The 17,665-nt window shown below is 49.4% G+C and overlaps 1 protein-coding gene across 2 annotated transcripts in view; it reads left to right on the top strand.

Moving 5' to 3' along the window:
* The first annotated feature begins 12,990 nt into the window (after positions 1–12,990).
* Positions 12,991–17,665, top strand: part of SMYD5 (SMYD family member 5) — a 32,085-nt gene continuing 27,410 nt past the window's right edge. Inside the window, exons 1-2 of one of the 2 annotated variants that reach the window (XM_068274205.1) lie at positions 12,991–13,128; positions 14,908–15,016. In XM_068274205.1, coding sequence (XP_068130306.1) covers positions 13,036–13,128; positions 14,908–15,016 — 202 coding nt within the window. In that variant the 5' untranslated portion in view covers positions 12,991–13,035. The remainder of the gene's footprint in view (positions 13,129–14,907; positions 15,017–17,665) is intronic. The other variant, XM_068274200.1, reaches the window with a different exon arrangement.

Below are 17,665 nucleotides of genomic sequence, written 5' to 3'. Positions count from 1 at the left end.
AATTGGGGTTATAATTATGGGTGATTTAAATTATCCAGACATTAACTGGGAAAGGCCACTCGCTCTAGTAAAAGTGGCAGATTTATATCAACACTGTAAGACAATTACTTAACTCAGATGGTAACTGAACCAACCAGGGGAGATGCTCTGCTGGATTTGGTCATTTGAAGGTCTGTTCAGGCTGAACGAATACATGGAGCGCTTCAAGAACACCGCGGTTTACCGCCAAGTGCCTAAAGACACCTTGCTGGGAGCCGGGCAAGTCTGCCCGACTGTGTCCATCTACTCTCCCGATTCGCCGCCAACCGGGGCTAACGAGAGGTTCCCTCCACTACTGCAAGCTCCCTGGGGACAGTAAGTGAAAGCCGTTTGGCTCTGTTACTACACAGACTGTTTATCTACCACTGGGAGGATTATAACTGTCAGATTAATTTATTCTGCTTCCATTATCTCCATTGTGGAATACGGCAGGGTTGCCAACCCAATTTCTAATTTTTGACGGACAAAAGGCCCAAAAAAGCAGGACACTCAAAATTTAGGACGGACACGGGGCGGAGTTGGGGGCGGAGTCAAAAGCGCACTTTTAAGTAGCTGTGGGTGGCGCTAAGCTCTGGGCATTATTATTTTTTGTATTTATATAGCCAGGGTTGTGGAGTCAGAGCAATTTTTGGGTACCTGGAGTTAGCAGTTTCATAAACTAAGGCGTCAGAGTTGGATGATTTTTGTACCAACTCTACAGTCCTGTATATAGCACTGACATCTTCTGCAGCACTTTACAGAGTACATGGTCATGTCACTGCAGTGGCGTAGCTAAGGAGCTGTGGGCCCTGTTGCAAGTTTTACAATAGGGCCCCCCAAGCACTCTATACATAACAATTGATACGGCGCACCAAAACCTACAATGGCAACTACAGTGTCTGAGGTGCAAAAAGGGGATGGGGAACAGTTTGTTAATGATTACTACTATTCAAAGTATCTATAGAAGTGATTATTATGAGCACAGGACCAATAGAGAGCGAATACTGTAGTTGAGGGAGGGCCTCTAGGGGCACCTCTGGCCCGGATGCGGTCTCTACCTCTGCACCCCCTATTGCTACGCCCCTGTATCACTGACTGTCCTCAGAGGAGCTCACAGTCTAATCCAGGAGTGGGTAAACTTTTTGACTTGAGGGCTACATTGGGTTCTTAAATTTGATTAGGGGCTGGTGCAGAATAGGAGTGCAGTGCACGAAGCGTGCTGCGACAAAAAAAGGGCCTGACTGTAAGGTAACAGTGTAACGCAAAGACAGTGGGCCCAGGTTTTCTCCCAAACACGGGACATTTTTCCCCCACCCACAAACAACTAAGACAAGACAAGACAAATAACATTTATATCGCACTTTTCTCCTGGCGGACTCAAAGCACCAGAGCTGCAGCCACTAGGACGCGCTCTATAGGCAGTAGCAGTGTTAGGGAGACTTGCCTAAGGTCTCCTACTGAATAGGTGCTGGCTTACTGAGGCCCAGGGACAGCAGGCAGCCCCCCTCAGACAGCAAGATACGTAATGTGGCAGCTTTCCCCAGAAAATACAGATCATGGCAAGGCATTTACAAATATGGCAGCCTCCATATCCCTATTATTTCTTACTACATCTATGTTGTACAAAGGCCATAGCAAAGTAAATTCAATCTGTAGGTCCTATCACATATAAAGTATGTTGCTAAGATTGTTCTATACAATCTGACTGTAGTGTGTACAGTGTATGGCAAACTAGTTTCAAAACTGCTTTCTGGTCAACAATTAGTTTATGTAAGAAGCAGAGTGTGTGTGACATCTGGGCTGGGGATATACAGTAGTGTGTTCTCCCCCTGCCAGCCACTCTCTGTCCAGTTACAAGGCCAGTCCTTCTGCCAGACTGGCTGGGGGAAATATGCAGAGGGTTGCAGAGTGAGACATAAAGAAAGAACCAGTCTAGCAGAATGACTTGCCCTGTAACTGGACAGAGAGTGGCTGGTAGGGGGAGAACACACTACTGTATATCCCCAGCCCAGATGTCACACACACTGCCCTCACAACTTCATACCTGGATCTGGCTGCCATTATATTCTGGGGACAGGGGGAGAGGAAGACAGTGATGAACACGCTGGCTGCTCGGTGCTTGCTCTCTCTGTCCCCTGCAGTACAGCTGCTGCTGCTGCTTCCAGTTCCTGGACAAGAGTTGTGGGGGGGGGGGCGGGCTCTCATGGCTGCTTCTACTCTTGCTCTCTCTCATTGGCTGGAGCGAGGCAGAAGCAGCAGAAAGAGCACTGCTGATTGGAGGGCGGGAGGGAAGAAGAGAAGGACAGAGAAGCCCAGGGCAGTATGGGGCTTCATGCAGAGCTACCTCACGTGCTGGAGGGTTAGGGGTTAGGGTTGGGGGAGGGGAAGGGATAGTAAAAGTCTATGGGATGTAGGTTATTTCGACGTGTAGGATAAAGTGTTGGAGCACCGGCAAAGGGACCAGGCCCCAACCAGTCCCACAGACTCCCAGCCCTCAGGGGTGCCCCTCTCTCCCTCACAGAGAGAGACTCACAGTAGGCTGCTGGGTCGACTGTTTTTCTCCTTGGCCTGGTCACTCCTGGCAGCTTGCTGGGCTGTGGGTGGGGGGCGGGCTGCTGCTGTAGACTGCTTGGTCGGCTGTTTGTCTGCCTCCCCCTGTCCCGAACCAGTCAGTCTCTGTCCCACAGACTCCCAGCCCCCACTCCAAGCCAGGGTGCCTCTCTCTCCCTCACAGAGACTCACAGTAGTGTGCTGGGCTGGCTCCTCTGCTCCAGGCTCCTGTGTTTGGTCGGCTGTCAGCTGCTGCTGATCTGCTCCTGCCCTGGCTGCTCCTCGGCTCTGCTCTGCTGCGTGGCTCCGAGTGCTGTCTGTGCTCATGTGCCTGCGAGTCTGCGACCTCAGCTCCGACCTGACTCTGGCTGCAGTGCTGCCGCCCGTGTGACGTACTCCTCTCTCCTCGCCGGCGTCCTCTCCTCCTCGTCTCGCTGCTGTGCTCAGACTGAGTGGGCTGGGCCGGCTCCCTCCCTGCATCTCGTATTGGGCAGCGAGTGGCGCCGGTGCCAAAAAGAGGTTAGCTGATTGGAGGGGACACCCGGGGAGGAGAGCGGCGGCTGAGGGGAGACTGAGGGAGGGGGGAAAAGAGCGCGCATAGCACAAGGCGCATGCGCAGAATAAGTTGGAATAATATATGCACTTTTGGACGGACGACTGCCCAGGAAATACGGGCAGTACGGACAGCTCTTTTTTAAGAGCTTCTGTACGGACAGTCCGTCTTTTGACGGACGCTTGGCAACCCTGGAATACGGAAACCACTTGTGAGCATATTTGATGTGGCCAGTATTTGAGGAAAGAGGAAATCTGCTGCTTTTTCAGTGTCCACTGTCCAGCTACAAGTGAGAAATCAGGACACATTATAAGATCGCTTCCAATATTATTCATTGTATGTGGAGTTTCCACTTTATGAAATAGCTGTTTTATTATTTTTACTATTTTTTACTTTGACATTTTTAATTTTTTCCTACTGCAGTAGGGCGGTGAGTGTGGTGTGTGAGTGTAATTGGTTAAATGAAAGTAAATGGCAAACTAGGACACAACTACTCACCTCCCAGGTTCCAATCACCGCTCACTCGCCGCTGGTCTTCTCCTCTCTGCATACACGCTGATACACAAGCTGCTTCCTGCTAAACAGGAAGCAGCGTGTGTGTATCAGCGTCTATGCAGAGTGGAGACCAGCGATGAGTGAGTGGCGATTTAAACCAGGGAGGTGAGTAGTTGTGTACAGCGCTTCCCTGTGTGCTCACTCTGCACTCAGAGGGAGGAGCACGGAGGGCCGACAGGGGAGAGGAAGGGAGGAAGAGGACGGGCTGCCCTCCCAGCGGCTGACTCCCCTGCCATTATGGGGGGCACCTACCCAACCTATACTGGTGAAGCTACCTATCTAACCTATACTGGGGGACACCTACCTAATCTAACCTATATTGGGGGGCACCTACCTAATCTAACCTATACTGGGGGCAGCTACCTATCTAACCTATACTGGGGGGTACCTACCTAATCTAACCTATACTGAGGGGCAGCTATCTATCTAACCTATACTGGCGGCATCTACCTATCTAACCTATGCTGGGGGCAACTATTCTGGCTACGTATATTAGAGGCACCCACCTAGCTAACCTTTACTGGGGGCACCTACCTATCTAACTTATATCGGGGACGCCTGCCTATCTAACCTATACTGGGGGCAACTATACTGGCTACCTATAATGGGGGGACCTATACTGAGTGCAACTAGACCTGGCTAACCTATACTGCGGGCACCCATACCTTGCTCCGGGGGAGGGGCTCAATTTTTACACCCTCGCCTTGGGTGCATTTTAGCCTAGAAACTGCACTGATTATGCACTGCTGCCATGCGCCACTAGCTATTACGCCACTACAATAGCTACATTTTTTGTTTAAAAAAATATATATGTCTGAAGCGTCTGGGTTGAAAACTGTGCTGTCCCAGTTGTGTATTGGACACAATGTGGGCTTCACAACTGCTGTCCGGAACCTCCTGCTGTATGGTTTTTATTACAGCCGTGGTACCAAAGCTAGGGACCATGGCCCATTACACTGCCTGCTGCCACACGTCACTCCTCCTCCTGCTGTATTTCACCTTCTGCTGTCTGTGTTCCCACCGCTAGGGTCCACAGAATTACAATAGCTACAATTTTTTGTAAAAAAAAAAAAATTATTCAGAGGTGTCTGGGTTAAAAACTGTGCTGTCCCAGTTGTGTATTGGACACAATGTGGGCTTCATGACTGCTGTCCGGAACCTCCTGCTGTATGGTGTTTATTATTACAGCCATGGTACCAACGCTAGGTATCATAGTCCGTTACATTGCCTGCTGCCACACGTCACTCCTCCTCCTGCTGCCACATTTCACCTCCTGCTGTCTGTGTTCCCACCGATACGTCCACAGAATATGCGCTGCTGCCATGCGCCACTAGCTATTACGCCACTACAATGGCTACATTTTTTTTTTAAATATATATGTCTGAGGTGTCTGGGTTGAAAACTGTGCTGTCCCAGTTGTGTATTGGACACAATGTGGGCTTCATGACTGCTGTCCGGAACCTCCTGCTGTATGGTGTTTATTACAGCCGTGGTACCAACGCTAGGGACCATGGCCCGTTACACTGCCTGCTGCCACACATCACTCCTCCTCCTCCTCCTGTTGCTGCTGTATTTAACCTCCTGCTGTCTGTGTTCCCACCGCCAGGGTCCACAGAATTATGCGCTGCTGCCATGCGCCATAGCTACTGCTACCATAGCTACATTTTCTTGTAAAAAAAAAATTATTCTGAGGTGTCTGGGTTGAAAACTGTGCTGTCCTAGTTGTGTATTGGACACAATGTGGGATTCACGACTGCTGTCTGGAACCTCCTGCTGTTTATTATTACAGCCGTGGTACCAACGCTAAGTGTCACGGCCTACTACATTGCCTGCTGCCACACGTCACTCCTCCTCCTCCTGTATTTAACCTCCTGATGTCTGTGTTCCCACCGCCAGGGTCCACAGAATTATGCGCATGCACGTTTCTAGGGCAGTGCCGCCCGTGCCGCCGCGCTGAGCACTGTTGGGAGGGGGCGCTGTAATGGAGGGGAGAGCCGCGGTGAGGGCAGCCCGACCTCTCCCTCCCTTCCTCTCCCCGGGCCACCCTCCGTGCTCCCCCCTCTGAGTGCAGAGTGAGCGCGCAGGGAAGTGCTGTACACAACTACTCACCTCCCAGGTTCTAATCGCCGCTCACTCGCCGCTGGTCTTCTGCTCTCTGCATACACGCTGATACACACGCTAAACAGGCAGCAGCGTGTGTATCAGCGTCTATGCAGAGTGGAGACTAGTGACGAGTGAGCGGCGATTGGACCCAGGGAGGTGAGGAGTTGTGTACATCGCTTCCCTGCGCGCTCACTCTGCACTCGGAGGGGGGAGCATGGAGGGCGGCCCGGGGAGAGGAAGGGAGGGAGAGGTCGGGCTGCCCTCCCCCGCCATTATGGGGGCCGCCTACCTAACCTATACTGGGGAAGCTACCTATCTAACCTATACTGGGGGACACCTACCTAATCTAACCTATACTGGGGGGCACCTACCTAATGTAACCTATACTGGGGGGCAGCTACCTATCTAACCTATACTGGGGGGCACCTACCTAATCTAACCTATACTGGGGGGCAGCTACCTATCTAACCTATACTGGGGGGCACCTACCTAATCTAACCAATACTGAGGGATAGCTACCTATCTAACCTATACTGGGGGGCACCTTCCTATCTAACCTATACTGGGGAGCACCTTCCTATCTAACCTATACTGGGGGGCAGCTACCTATCTAACCTATAGTGGGGGCACTTACTTATCTAACCTGTATTGGGGGCACCTACCTACCTAGCTAGCCTATACAGGTGACAACTATACTGACTACCTATATTGGAGGCACCTACCTAACTAACCTATACTGGGGGCATCTACCTATCTAACCTATGCTGGGGGTTACTATTCTGGCTACCTATATTAGAGGCACCCACCTAGCTAACCTTTACGGGGGAACCTACCTATCTAATTTATATCGGGGATGCCTGCCTATCTAACCTATACTGGGGGCAACTATACTGGCTACCTATACTGGGGGGACCTATACTGAGTGCAACTAGACCTGGCTAACCTATACTGTGGGCACCCATACCTTGCTCCGGGGGAGGCGCAATTTTTACACCCTTGCCTTGGGTGCATTTTAGCCTAGAAACTGCACTGATTATGCGCTGCTGCCATGCGTCACTAGCACAAAAAATATATATATGTCTGAGGTGTCTGGGTTGAAAACTGTGCTGTCCCAGTTGTGTATTGGACACCATGTGGGCTTCACGACTGCTGTCCGAAACCTCCTGCTGTATGGTGTTTATTACAGCAATGTTAGGGACCATGGCCCGTTACACTGCCTGCTGCCACACGTCACTCCTCCTCCTCTTCCTGCTGCTGCAGTATTTCACCTTCTGCTGTCTGTGTTCCCACCGCCAGAGTCCACAGAATTATGTGCTGCTGCCATGCGCCAATTGCTATTACGCCACTACAATAGCTACAATTTTTTGTAAAAAAAAAAAAAATATTCTGAGGTGTCTGGGTTGAAAACTGTGCTGTCCCAGTTGTGTATTGGACACAATGTGAGCTTCACGACTGCTATCCGGAACCTCCTGCTGTATGGTGTTTATTATTACAGCCGTGGTACCAACGCTAGGGACCATAGCCCGTTACAGTGCCTGCTGCCACACGTCACTCCTCCTCCTGATGCCACATTTCACCTCCTGCTGTCTGTGCCGCTGCCAGGGTCTGAAGAATTATGTCCTGCTGCCATGCGCCACTAGCTATTATTACGCTACAAATGTGCTGAAGAACAAATTTTACAACAGTTCAGTTCTGTAAGGGAAAAAGCATTAAGTTGGGTACAAGAGGAAGAATATGAACATTAAAAAAAGATGGTGGTGAAGAAGAAGAAGAATTACCAGTTGAAGAAGAACCAGGTGAAGAAGAAGAAGAAGAACCTGGTGAAGAAGAACCAGATGATGATGAAGAAGAAGAACCAGATGATGAAGAAGAATTAGATGATGATGAAGAAGAAGAACCTGGTGAAGAAGAACCAGATGATGAAGAAGAACCAGATGATGATGAAGAAGAAGAACCAGATGATGAAGAAGAACCAGATGATGATGAAGAAGAAGAACCAGATGATGATGAAGAAGAAGAACCTGGTGAAGAAGAACCAGATGATGATGAAGAAGAAGAACCAGATGATGAAGAAGAACCAGATTGTAACGATCTGTGTCAGCAAGAGGCAGAATATGATTATTAGGTGATCTGCAGTATCACCTATAATACAGATATATACCTGATTATAAGGTGATCTGCAGAATCACCTATAATGCTGGTATATCAAAAGCTGCCGTGACAACAAATACAGACAGTGTAACAGGTGTAGCAACCCACAGGAGGTACTCAATGTATAGTGCTTGGTGTAACAGTAATACTGATAGCTAGCAATACCTCACCAGAGGAGCTGGTGGGTACTATCAGTACAGAGGCCCTCACCAGAGGAGCTGGTGGGTATATCAGTACAGAAGCCCTCACCAGAGGAGCTGGTGGGTACTATCAGTACAGAGGCCCACACCAGAGGAGCTGGTGGGTATTATAAATGTAGAAGCCCTCACTAGAGGAGCTGATGGGTACTATCAGAACAGTGGCTTTCACCAGAGGAGCTGGAGGGTATTCTCAGTACAGAAGCCCTCACCAGAGGAGCTGGTGAGTACTATCAGTACAGAAGCCTTTACCAGAGGAGCTGGTGGGTATATCAGTACAGAAGCCCTCACCAGAGAAGCTGGTGGGTACTATCAGTACAGAGGCCCACACCAGAGGAGCTGGTGGGTATTATAAATGTAGAAGCCCTCACCAGAGGAGCTGATGGGTACTATCAGAACAGTGGCTTTCACCAGAGGAGCTGGAGGGTATTCTCAGTACAGAAGCCCTCACCAGAGGAGCTGGTGAGTACTATCAGTACAGAAGCCTTTACCAGAGGAGCTGGTGGGTATATCAGTACAGAAGCCCTCACCAGAGAAGCTGGTGGGTACTATCAGTACAGAGGCCCACACCAGAGGAGCTGGTGGGTATTATAAATGTAGAAGCCCTCACCAGAGGAGCTGATGGGTACTATCAGAACAGTGGCTTTCACCAGAGGAGCTGGAGGGTATTCTCAGTACAGAAGCCCTCACCAGAGGAGCTGGTGAGTACTATCAGTACAGAAGCCTTTACCAGAGGAGCTGGTGGGTATATCAGTACAGAAGCCCTCACCAGAGAAGCTGGTGGGTACTATCAGTACAGAGGCCCACACCAGAGGAGCTGGTGGGTATTATAAATGTAGAAGCCCTCACCAGAGGAGCTGATGGGTACTATCAGAACAGTGGCTTTCACCAGAGGAGCTGGAGGGTATTCTCAGTACAGAAGCCCTCACCAGAGGAGCCTATGAGTACTATCAGTACAGAAGCCTTTACCAGAGGAGCTGGTGGATAATGTCAGCATAGAAGATCTCACCAGAGGAGCTGGTGGGTACTATCAGTAATAAACCTCACCAGTGACAAGGGCTCACTGGTGAGTGGAGTAGTCAGACAGATCGGATTGGCAACAGACAGGAAGATACAGTACCAAATCGGCAGGCAAGAGGATAGAGGTAATTCAGGCAGAGTTAGCAACAGGATCAGATGGGCTAAAGTACAGAGTCGTTCAGCGAAAGGGAAGTCAGAAGAGAGCGAGAGTCAAACACAGGATATAACGCAATATTTCAATAACAATAATAATTCCTAGTCTTGTGTGAAATCCCTGGTTTCCTCCCGGAACTATCTAAGGTCTGAGTGCTAACACGTAGCATTCGCAACAGCAGACAGATTGCAAGTGAAGCCGAGAGGCTTGAGAAGCAGAGGTGACCCGATAGGTACGCCCACTCCTCAGAACCAATGAGGAGCGGCGGACGTCACCTCTGACGTCAGCCGACCCTCTGGTCAGCTGACGCGCCTTCTCCCCGCATAAAGGTCCTGTCTGTGCGCACGCGATACTGCAACCCTATGTGCGGCTGACAAACCCGTCCTCGGCGTGCTAGACGCCGGAGGAACGGGTGACATACTGGGCAGCGAAATGGAGGCAGCTGCGGAGGACGCCAGGCTGCCCGCAGCTGCTTCCTCCATGTACCTTACACAGATGATGATGAAGAAGAAGAACCTGGTGAAGAAGAACCAGATGATGATGAAGAAGAAGAACCAGATGATGAAGAAGAACCAGATGATGATGAAGAAGAAGATAAAAACCAAGTGAGGATGACCAAGAAGAAGAAGAAGAACCAGATGATGAAGAAGAACCAGGTGCCAGTGAAGAAGAAGATGATGAAGATGACGGTGATGAGAAAGAAGATGGTAAAACAGAAAAAGAAGGCGGTGAAGAAAAAGATGGAGAGAAGAAAAAGAAGAAGGTAAAGAAGAATAAACAAGATATGCAGAAAAAAAGTTTTCCATCATTTTTTTTTTAATTGCACCTATTTAATTGTGATTTCCCTTTAAATAAAAAAATAGCTCTAAGGCCATCCGAATTCGTGATCACGAATTCGGGGTAATACTCAAATTCAATTATCGATCACGGATCGAATTCGAATCTACTGGTCGTGATCACGGCCGAACCCGAATTTGACCCGGACCCAAATTCGAATGTACTCGAATCGAATTTGGGTACATTCGAGCATCACTGACTGTTGCTGAATTTATTATTTAATGGTCATAGTTGGCTATATTTGCTGCTTTGGGGTTACGGCGGGTATACTAATAAATAGCATCACACAGTTTCTGCACACCCATGATGCGAATCCTCATTTCACCACATCATGGCGGAAACACTGCTTTCTTATGCCTCGCTGTTACATCATTACATTAGCTCTGCCCATACAATGTCACGGCCACGCCCATTTTATTGGCAAGGTGCGCTTGGCGTGCCGCAAACACCCCTCCTCCCTGTGTTGAACCCAGAAAAATCTGGTCACTGTAGGTTTGAGGGCCTGGTACTTGTCATCTCTTTTGAGGGGGGGGGGGGGTCATTTTGTTCAAATTGGCGTGTTGGCACTTTATGAGAGACAAGAGACTTTGAGTTGAAGTTTGGGCACTCTGTCTCGAAAAGGTTTGCCACCACTTGCCTAAGCACTAACCAAGCTCCTCCCTCCCAGGTCAGACATACGGTAGGAAAATGTGGTCAATGTATCTGAACACTACAGGCTGTGTTAGAAGACAAATGTCCCTAAAGCTGAGGACTGGAGGTGGTGGTGCTGGTAGTAGTTAGTGTTGTCCGGATCATGAACGATTTGGATCTTTGATCCGAATCTCTTTTGTGAGTCGAATCATCCGGATCATCAAAATGAACGATTCGGTTCACAAAGGTGGTCGGGCCAGCAGCGGCAGCCCCCTCTCAGCGGGCAGGGGGGTCCTGGAAGCAGAGCAGAGATGGATCGCTCAGTTGGAGGGGAGCCAGCCTTGCAGGGACAGGTAGATGAGAGAGGGGGACATGGGTGCCACTGCCAGATATGTGTAGAGCACACGTACTGGCTGTAATGTGCTGCTCATTTTAGGCTGTCTGTTCCGTAGTTGTGCATAGTGAACAAATGGGAAACTTTTGGCTCAGAAGCACAGCTCAGTAACTTTGCGGACAGCGTGCTGGGCTAGAATGACAGGGCAGGCACTGTGATTGCAGGGCAATATGATCCTCCTGCACTCTGCTCTAAACAGCTGCACTTCACTTCTCCCTAAATGTATGATGAGTGTTGGAGGTGAGAAAAGGACACATTGGGGAATGCTTTCTTTCACTGTGAGACGTTTGCATTCAAAGTATACTGATGAACATATAGGTGAAATATATTTAAAGCATATGATTGCAACATGTGGGTAATGTGTGCAAAAAAACATTTCTGCTCTCTGCTCACCCCTCTTCGTCCACCTCCTCCCTTCTCTGTCTACTCCCTGCCCTTCTCTGTCCACCATTCCCCCTTCTCTGTCTGTCCACCCCCTCCCCTTCTCTGTCCACGCAGGGAAAGTCCTAGTGATGGGTCGTTCGCGAACGAGCCGGCTCTTTGCTGCGAACGACAAGAGCTGGTTCTCAGTTTTGAAAGAGCCGATGCCTCAGCCGCCTCACACAACTCTGCTTTGCTCTGTGATAAAGGGCGCTGAGGCATGCTGGGAGATGTAGTCCTCCTCTTTCAGCTTGTAGGAGTGTATGGGGCGGATGTATGGGGGGAGCAGAGCAGTAGCAGGAGGGATTGCCCCAGTCAGATAAGCAGTCATGGAGACGGGGCGGGGCTTTTACTCCGATTCTGAGTGGTGTCTAGTAGTGATGGGAATTCCGGCTCTTCTCGGAGAATCGGCTCTTCTGAATCGGCTCCCATTAAAGAGCCGGCTCTTACGGCTCTCAATCGGCTCCCTATTAAATATCAATAGACACCGCTCAGAATCGGAGTAAAAGCCCCGCCCCCGTCTCCATGACAACTTCAGACTGCTTCTCTGACTTGGGCAATCTCTCTTGCTATTGCTCTGCTCCCCCCCATACACTCGTACAAGCTGCAACTACAGGACTACATCTCCCAGCATGCCTCAGCGCCCTTTATTACACAGCAAAGCAGAGCTGTGTGGGGTGGCTGAGGTATCGGCTCTTTCAAAACTGAGAACCGGCTCTTGTCGTTCACAGCAAAGAGCCGGCTCTTAGAGCCGGCTCGTTCGCGAACGACCTATCACTAGTGTCTAGTGACATTTAATGGAGAGCCGATTCAGAGCCGTAAGAGCCGGCTCTTTAATGGGAGCCGATTCAGAAGAGCCGATTCTCCGAGAAGAGCCGGAATTCCCATCACTAGAAAGTCCTGTCCTGCTAGTCATTTCACCCCCCGAATGCTTCCGTAGTAAAATGATTCCAGATTCGGATCAAAGATCCGGATCTTTTTAATGATCCGATTCGAATCATCCGGATCATTGAAAAGATCTGGACTTCCCATCTCTATGGTGCACCCTTATGGGGGCGGGGCAGAATGGAGAGGGAGGGTTTAGATCGTCCTGTAGTAGTGATTGACAGATAGCAGCTGTCATATAGAAGTACATACTGACTGAGAAGGAGAGCGCCCTGTGAGTGGGCGTGGCTAGCGGAGTAAGCCGGCCACTGAACGGATTCATTGATTGCTGGGCGGGGAAAGCGGTTGGGCGGAGGTATATGAGCTAAAAGGGCGTGGCGTCATGTGAAGAGGCGGGGTAAGGATGGCACGCTCTATAGGCTGGGCGGGACAGAGATGTTTAGCTGAGTAAGGCAGATAGGCGTGAGGAATGGAAAGAGGGGAGGGGCGATGCTGTAGTGGGCGGGGTGAGAGGCGGGGCCGGCTGTCACGCGGCTGTCAGGCTGTGCGCGCTCTCGCTCATTCCATCATGGCGGCCTCCATGGCTGACATGTTCTGGCGCTGTGCGGAGCCGGAGGCGGCCCGGCGGGCGGTGGAGATCCGCTATATCGGCAGCGGCAAGGTAGGGGTGATAGGAGGAGGGGTGAGGTGGGGGTGTCGGGGGTCCTGTGATACCCCTGTGAGGAGGGGGGGAGCTGGCCTGAGCTAAGTGTGTGGGCTGCTGGCTTCTCCAGGCAATCATATGCTTAAACAGTATAGAGAGCCCGGGGGATCAGGAGATCAGTGGGCTCCTCCTATCAGGAGGTGACGTACAGTTCTATAAGGGTATACAGGGGGCTCCTCCCATCATGAGGTAATGTACAGGACCATAGGGGTATACAGGGGGCTCCTCCCATCAGGAGGTAATGTACAGGACCATAGGGGTATACAGGGGGCTCCTCCTATCAGGAGGTAATGTACAGGACCATAGGGGTATACAGGGGGCTCCTACCATCAGGAGGTAATGTACAGCTCTATAGGGGTATACAAGGGGCTCCTCCCATCAGGAGGTAATGTATAGCTCTATAAGGGTATACAGGGGGCTCCTCCCATCAGGAGGTAATGTACAGCTCTATAGGGGTATACAAGGGGCTCCTCCCATCATGAGGTAATGTACTGCACCATAGGGATATACAGGGGGCTCCTCCCATCAGGAGGTAATGTACAGCTCTATAGGGGTATACAAGGGGCTCCTCCCATCATGAGGTAATGTACTGCACCATAGGGATATACAGGGGGCTCCTCCCATCAGGAAGTAATGTACAGCTCTGTAGGGGTATACAAGGAGCTCCTACCATCAGGAGGTAATGTACAGCTCTATAGGGGTATACAAGGGGCTCCTCCCATCAGGAGGTAATGTACAGCTCTATAAGGGTATACCGGGGGCTCCTCCCATCAGAAGGTAATGTACAGCTCTATAGGGGTATACAAGGGGCTCCTCCCATCATGAGGTAATGTACAGCTCTATAGGGGTATACAAGGGACTCCTCCCATCAGGAGGTAATGTACAGGACCATAGGGGTATACAAGGGGCTCGTCCCATCAGGAGGTAATGTACAGCACCATAGGGGTATACAAGGGGCTCCTCCCATCAGGAGATAATGTACAGCTCTATAGGGGTATACAGGGGGCCCCTCCCATCAGGAGGTAATGTACAGCTCTATAGGGGTATACAAGGGGCTCCTCCCATCATGAGGTAATGTACAGCACCATAGGGTTATACATGGGGCGCGTCCCATCAGGAGGTAATTTACAGGACCATAGGGGTATACAAGGGGCTCCTCCCATCATGAGGTAATGTACAGCTCTATAGGGGTATACAAGGGACTCCTCCCATCAGGAGGTAATGTACAGGACCATAGGGGTATACAAGGGGCTCGTCCCATCAGGAGGTAATGTACAGCACCATAGGGGTATACAAGGGGCTCCTCCCATCAGGAGATAATGTACAGCTCTATAGGGGTATACAGGGGGCCCCTCCCATCAGGAGGTAATGTACAGCTCTATAGGGGTATACAAGGGGCTCCTCCCATCATGAGGTAATGTACAGCACCATAGGGTTATACATGGGGCGCGTCCCATCAGGAGGTAATTTACAGGACCATAGGGGTATACAAGGTGCTCCTACCATCAGGAGGTAATGTACAGGACCATAGGGGTATACAAGGGGCTCCTCCCATCAGGAGGTAATGTACAGGACCATAGGGGTATACAGGGGGCACCTCCCATCAGGAGGTAATGTACAGCTACATAGGGGTTTATAAGGGGCTCCTCCATCCTGATATGGTATGCTCTCCTGTGTAGATCCATATCCTGCTATCTCCAATAATGGCATTATGTCTCTGGCATTGTTTCCCTGCAGGGGCGGGGCCTGTTTGCCATTCGCAGTATTCGGAAAGGGGAGACCATTTTCCAGGAGAAGCCTCTGGTTTCCTCCCAGTTCCAGTGGAACGCTCTGTACCGTTACCGGGGTGAGACTTACTGTGACATTTAATACCACTGGCTCGTTGTTCCGATATGTTTATAGGTCTGCTCTGCCTCTCGTTCACATCATTTAGCGCAGATGGCTGTGCGATTGGAACGCAACGCGTCCGATCGCACGCCATCTGCGCTCCTATGCGCTGCGCTGCAGATCCCATTTATTACAATGAATGGGATCTGCGCTGCGATTCACAAAAATGCGTGCAGTACGCGATAGTGCAATCGCGCTGCCACGCAGCGCATATGATGGGAACGGTAGAAGGGCTGTCTATGCCCTTCTACCGTTCTTGCGTGTCGCACACTATATGCGCTGCCAAAATGCGCACGGCAGCGTGTATAGTCTGAACAAGGCCTTAGCCATAGCCCCTGAACAAGCATGCAGCAGATCAGGCGTTTCTGACATTATTGTCAGATCTGACAAGATTAGCTGCATGCTTGTTTCTGGTGTGGGATTCAGCAACTACTGCAGCCAAAGAGTTCAGCAGGACTGCCATGCAACTGGTATGGTTTAAATCCTAATACACACAGTAAAATTTTGCATCAGGTCGACGGGTGATCTGAAAAGAAGTTGCATCGTGGGTAGGTGTCCAAATTGCTCCCAATCGATAATGCGATCGATTTTTGCATTAACTACCCAAAATTGATCGTGTTATCGATTGCCGTCGGAAATTATCGGGTTGATTGCACGAAAAATTACAGTGTGGATGTAGCTTAAACGGAAATAAATATTACAGCCTCGCTTTATGTCCCCTTTTAAAGGAATACTATCGATTCACATATTTTTTTCAGTTGACACAGGAATTGTTTGGGAAGTGCTGCTTAGTACTGGTGTATACATTTTAGTAGCAGCTTCTTTGTTTACTGTTAGCAAAATACATTCAAACTTTACTGACACCAAAACTGATGGCTGACTGAGCCATGAGGAGAGGGGAAATTCCCCTCACACTTGATCAGTTAACTCTGTGTAGCCCTGTGTGTGACAGAGACAGGACACAGGAGCTGCAGCTGTTGGGAGCTCTGTTTCTGACTGACCTGTCTGAAGAGAGCAGAGGAAATGTAACTAATTGTCACAGCTTTTCATACTGTTTTTGCTTTCAGAGTTTGATATGTTTGATATTTGCTTTCTGTAGTCTGATATGCAACTCTGGCTGTGCATTGAAGCAGACACAACTTCTGCAATTGATTTGTCCCAATATAGCTAAATCCTAACCTCAATAAATTACAGCTTTTGCCTCTGATATTTAACAGGAAAAGTAGGAAAATGTTTACACAGCTACTTAGACATTATTTGCACACTGTCATTTTAGAACACTTGGGTATCGATAGTATTCCTTTAACAGAGTTGCCAGTCCATTTCATCCTCATGTAATTCTCAGCATAGATACCGCACTGGGATTTGAATGTTTTTGCAAAAATATAAACAAAACACCCCTGTTTGAAACAAACCGTTTTCTGAGCAGGAGAAATCTGAGTGTGTGCAGCATGTGGGGAAAAAGTCATACTCATAAGGACTTGCAATGGATACAAACAAGCCATGCTTCTCTCATACACAGTCCTGCCCTCATACACTGCTTTTTACAACCCCTTCAAAGCGGCGTTCAGTCTACAGCAACATACAATTAAAACCTGTCTCCCAGCTCTTTCTTCTCTGAATAGTTATCCAGCCTGCCTTTGATCCTAAAGTAACGTCATCTGTTAAAATCATAAGGTTATAATCTGCTCTTGTGAAAAATCTGCAGTCTTTTCAATAAAACAGCTCATCTTGCAAATTATTCATCTCAATCTGCAGCAGATATCCATCTGTAAGCCTTGGGCATATTCTAGATCAGGAACCATTTTGTCTGAGAGCCATAAACTCCACATATTTTAAAATGTAATTCCATGAGAGGCATACAATAGGTTTCAAATTGGGACAGTAGGGCTCACATCCCTGTTGCCATGGTGATGTCTATACAGTTGATCCGCCAGGCAGCGGAAGTGTCAGACACGTCTTCAGCTTCTCTTGGTTTTCAGCAACATCAGCAATTTCCCCCGAGAGCAAGACAGGAGAAATACAGACTAACAGCTTGTACAATTAGCTCGCTGACTTGGGGGTTGATTCACTTTGTAGCACGAGTGCGGGAATCTTGTTCTACAAAGTCACTGCACCTGACAGGGTCCGGAGTGGGACAATTGGAGCAGCCGTTGGTTTTAGGGGAGTGCGAGTAAGTTACTATTGCAGCAGTAGCGTACATTACTAAGCTGCGCTGCTTGAGCATTGTAGCTTAGTGAATCAACCCCTACTGATTTGTCTATGAGCCAAATGTAGCCATCAAAAGAGCCACATGTGGCTCCCTAGATGGTTCTCAGCTGGGACGGACAATCAGGGCCGCCTCCTTCTGCAAATCTAGTGGGTGTACAGGAGCAAAAAGAAGACGGTTCCGGGCCTCTGCCTCTGCTTCCTGCTACTCAGGAAATTATGTAACTTGTAAACTTTTCTTCCTCAGAGGGATATGGAGGCTGCTATATTTATTTTACTTTTAAATAATGCACATTACCTGGCTGTCCTGCTGATCCTCTGCCTCTAATACTTTTAGCCATAGCCCCTGAACAAGCGTGCAGATGAGGTTCTCTGGCTGAAGTGTCACTGGATTAGCTGC

Source organism: Hyperolius riggenbachi, chromosome 1 (genome assembly GCF_040937935.1).
Source record: "Hyperolius riggenbachi isolate aHypRig1 chromosome 1, aHypRig1.pri, whole genome shotgun sequence".
Classification (NCBI taxonomy): Eukaryota; Metazoa; Chordata; class Amphibia; order Anura; family Hyperoliidae; genus Hyperolius; species Hyperolius riggenbachi.
The sequence above is the reverse complement of the archived record's forward strand: the minus strand, read 5'-3'. Positions and strand labels throughout refer to the sequence as shown.